Here is a 3,490-nt window from a genome sequence, read left to right as displayed (position 1 = left end):
ATAATAATAATAATAATAATAATGATAATGATAATGATAATGATAATGATAATGATAATGATAATGATAATGATACTGATAATAATAATAATAATAATATGCCATTATTTTCATATGAAAATCAAATTATTGAACATAATCATATAAATGGCAGCAAATTCACAACAGAATTTAAAAATAATCAAAAAGTCAGTAGTAGGCTTTATCTTTCAAATTTGACAATTGGCCAAATAAATTTTACTTCACTTCTCTCCTAATTCTACAAAAAGAAAACAAGTACCTAGGTAATTTTTAAATAAGCGAATACTGTATTAAGTAAAAAACACAACAGAGGTAATTGTTGAAGTAAAATAATTTTATTACTAACTGACAAGTTTGAAAGATAAATTCATTGCCACTCGATTATTTTCTAATAAACACTGTTAAAATCTTGTTTCAGTTAATATGGTTTTTCTTGAAAACCATAAAGTTTTCTAAAATTTAACACGAGTAAAAAAAAATTTAAAATTAAATTGCTGTGAATTAATATTATTATTTTTCAACTCGGTCAATGTAAAAAAAGTTCGGAACAATTTTAGGGGTGAGTCATCTCCAATGAACACCTTGTAGTGCTTCAATTAACTTTAAATCATAGTCAAAGAAGACCAGTAATAAACCTAAATCATGTACCAAAGGACGCCGCACAAACCTTATGGAAAATGGCTTTCGGTCAAAATGGCTGAAATTGAAATATGATGTAGCTCTCACCTTCCTGAGCAAAAGTTGTCATGGGCCCAAAGCGATCCTATGTGTAGGTTTAAAAATATAGACTCTATATTATAGAGCTTTGAAGCTAACGATTTCATAACACGGTGCTGAATATAAGTGCGAGATAGGTGTACAGTATATCTCCCTTTCTCCGTATATACAGGGTGAGTCAGTTTTTGGTAGATAAACTTTAACAGGAGATAGAACACATGTTTTTAAAAAGAAAAGTCCCTATAAACCTATGTCGTAGAAGGCTTCGTTTCCGAGATACGGGGTGTTGAATATAATTTTTTTTTCTCGAACATTCATTATAACTTATAAACGAATGTTTAGATTTTTTTCATGTTTGGGAGATAATGCCTATTAATTAAGGGATATAAAATAAGCGATAAAAATGTTCAAAAACTTACACAGTGGCGGAGTGGAGGGGGTGCTCAACCCTTTTCTTAAACAGAACTTCTACGCCAATGACTATTTAAAAAAAAACTGTTATTTTCATTATCCACATATGTGTTTGTTGTGGTACTAAATTAAGTAATTTATTTATTATCAATTATCGGCTAAATATATCATTCTTTCAACGAAACCTACTTGAATATGGTTTGTTAATGATTTTAAAAAGCCGAAATCTCTTATTCTTTATCTCTTTCCAATGCCAATGTAGTCAAAATAAATATTTGTTATTTCAAGCTTACTCAAATACAAGACTTTTATAAGTTGAAATCTGTTACATTACATACATACAATACATTATTGTGCAGTTGCCAAAAAGTTTTAAGAAGTTGTTAATTAAATATTGTTATAAATTCAAAACATTTCTCCATAAACATTAACATCAATGTTCATTCAATGTTTTTTTTTGTAATTTAGTTGCAGTACATTAATATTTACGCAGCACATAATAAATAAGGATTGTTAAAAATTAGTATACTAAACAGATTTCAACTTATAAAAGTCTTGTATTTGAGTTTGGCTTGATATAACAAACATTAATTTTGACTACGTTGGAAAGAGATAAAGAATAAGAGATTTCGGTTTTTTAGAATCCTTAACAAACCATATTTCGGTAGGGATTTCGAAACAGAAGAAGGGACATTATTTTTGTTAAACTGTATGTAGATAATGAAAATAACAGTTTTTTTTAACTAGTCATTAGCGTAGAAGTTCTGTTTAAAAAAGGGGTTGAGCACCCCCTCCACTCCGCCACTGTGTAAGTTTTTGAATATTTTTATCGCTTGTTTTATGCCCCTTAATTAATAGGCATTATCTCTCAAACATGAAAAAAATCTAAACATTCGTTATAATGAATATTCGAGAAAAAAATTATATTCAACACCCCGTATCTCGGAAACGAAGCCTTCTACGACATATGTTTATAGGGACTTTTCTTTTTAAAAACATGTGTTCTATCTCCTATTAAAGTTTATCTACCAAAAACTGACTAACTCTGTATATACAGGGAAAGGGAGATATACATACACCTATCCTGCACTTATATTCAGCACCGTGCTATGAAATCGTTAGCTTCAAAGATCTATATCTTAAACCTTCACATAGGATTGCTTTAGGCCCATGACAACCTTTGATCAGGAAGGTGAGAGCTATATCATATTTCAATTTAAGCCATTTTGACCGAAAGCCATTTTCCATAAGGTTTGTGCGGTGTCCTTTGGTTCTTCTGCGGTAAAGTGTTGCAGATATTTTTTGTTTCGAAATTTAGGGACCCACTTTGGGGGCTAATAACTCCTAGGGGTGTAACTTTGTATATAGGTAAGTTTGGCTAAATTACAATATTTTGGAGACCCCTACATGCATCTGCCCTGTGTCGTTTTTTATGCGGGACACCCTGTATATTTAGACATATTTTTAGTTTTTACTTTGGATTATTATTTATCACTAGCTGCTTACTAGGTATTAGCGTGGTATAATTCAATACAAAACAAAGTAAAAATATGAAAGCTAATAACAGAATATGTTTTAAAATGAAAAAATAACAATTTACTTACATTGCTTGTGTCCCAGGGACCCCGGTCGTTAGGAAATGACATTTTCATTACAAATCAATTATTGGAAAGACCCTCTTGGTACCTAAAATTCTTGCCTTCACCACAACCTCCCCTGAAATTGAACAACTACTAAACAACAATCGTTCACTTTTCCTGCACCGCGATACAAGTAGATCCTGGTCCGCAAAACCCTTGGCTAAAGCGCGAAATTTCAGCCCTTATTCGATTGGCCGGGGTGGTCGTAAGGGTGGTTTTATTGCTTCGCCAGCCAACAGGCGTCTTTGAACATGTTGCACCCTGGGAGAGTTAGTTTGGCTTGTATTGTAGTAAATTGTAAGGGTAGATTTCGCTTGCGAGGGATTATCGACTTTATCCTGCGGGGTGGTTTGGTCTGATGGGCAAAATGATGAACGAAATTCTGTTGCGATTGATAGTTTGTCGTATACTTATGGATCCAGATACAACGGATGTCCGTTTCTACCCATCAAAGAAAACGTGCATGACATCTTTTCCAGGATACCTTTTGAATAAGCGGTGCAGCGAAAAAAATGAGTCACATACCTACGCAGGAAATAATGATACTATTGTGCTGATAATAATTATTTATATAGAAAATGCAACTAAATACAATTTGTGTCGCATATACCTACCAACAAATTGCATTTATATCAAATGCTGTATTTAACTTTAATAAAATTTTATTCAATACAGGGTGTCCCGTTTAAAACTCTTCAGCT

At 32.1% G+C, this 3,490-nt stretch overlaps 1 protein-coding gene across 1 annotated transcript in view; it reads right to left on the bottom strand.

The window, feature by feature from the left end:
* LOC108915054 (protein Fer3-like) overlaps positions 1-2,801 on the bottom strand; it is a 21,358-nt gene extending 18,557 nt beyond the window's left edge. Inside the window, exon 1 of the mRNA XM_018721003.1 lies at positions 2,754-2,801. Within this exon, the coding sequence (XP_018576519.1) occupies positions 2,754-2,801 (48 nt within the window). The remainder of the gene's footprint in view (positions 1-2,753) is intronic.
* Positions 2,802-3,490: the final 689 nt, after the last annotated feature.

This window comes from Anoplophora glabripennis, unplaced genomic scaffold, assembly GCF_000390285.2.
Source record: "Anoplophora glabripennis isolate ALB-LARVAE unplaced genomic scaffold, Agla_2.0 scaffold1226, whole genome shotgun sequence".
Lineage (NCBI taxonomy): Eukaryota > Metazoa > Arthropoda > Insecta > Coleoptera > Cerambycidae > Anoplophora > Anoplophora glabripennis.
This window is presented reverse-complemented; position numbering and strand designations above follow the sequence as displayed.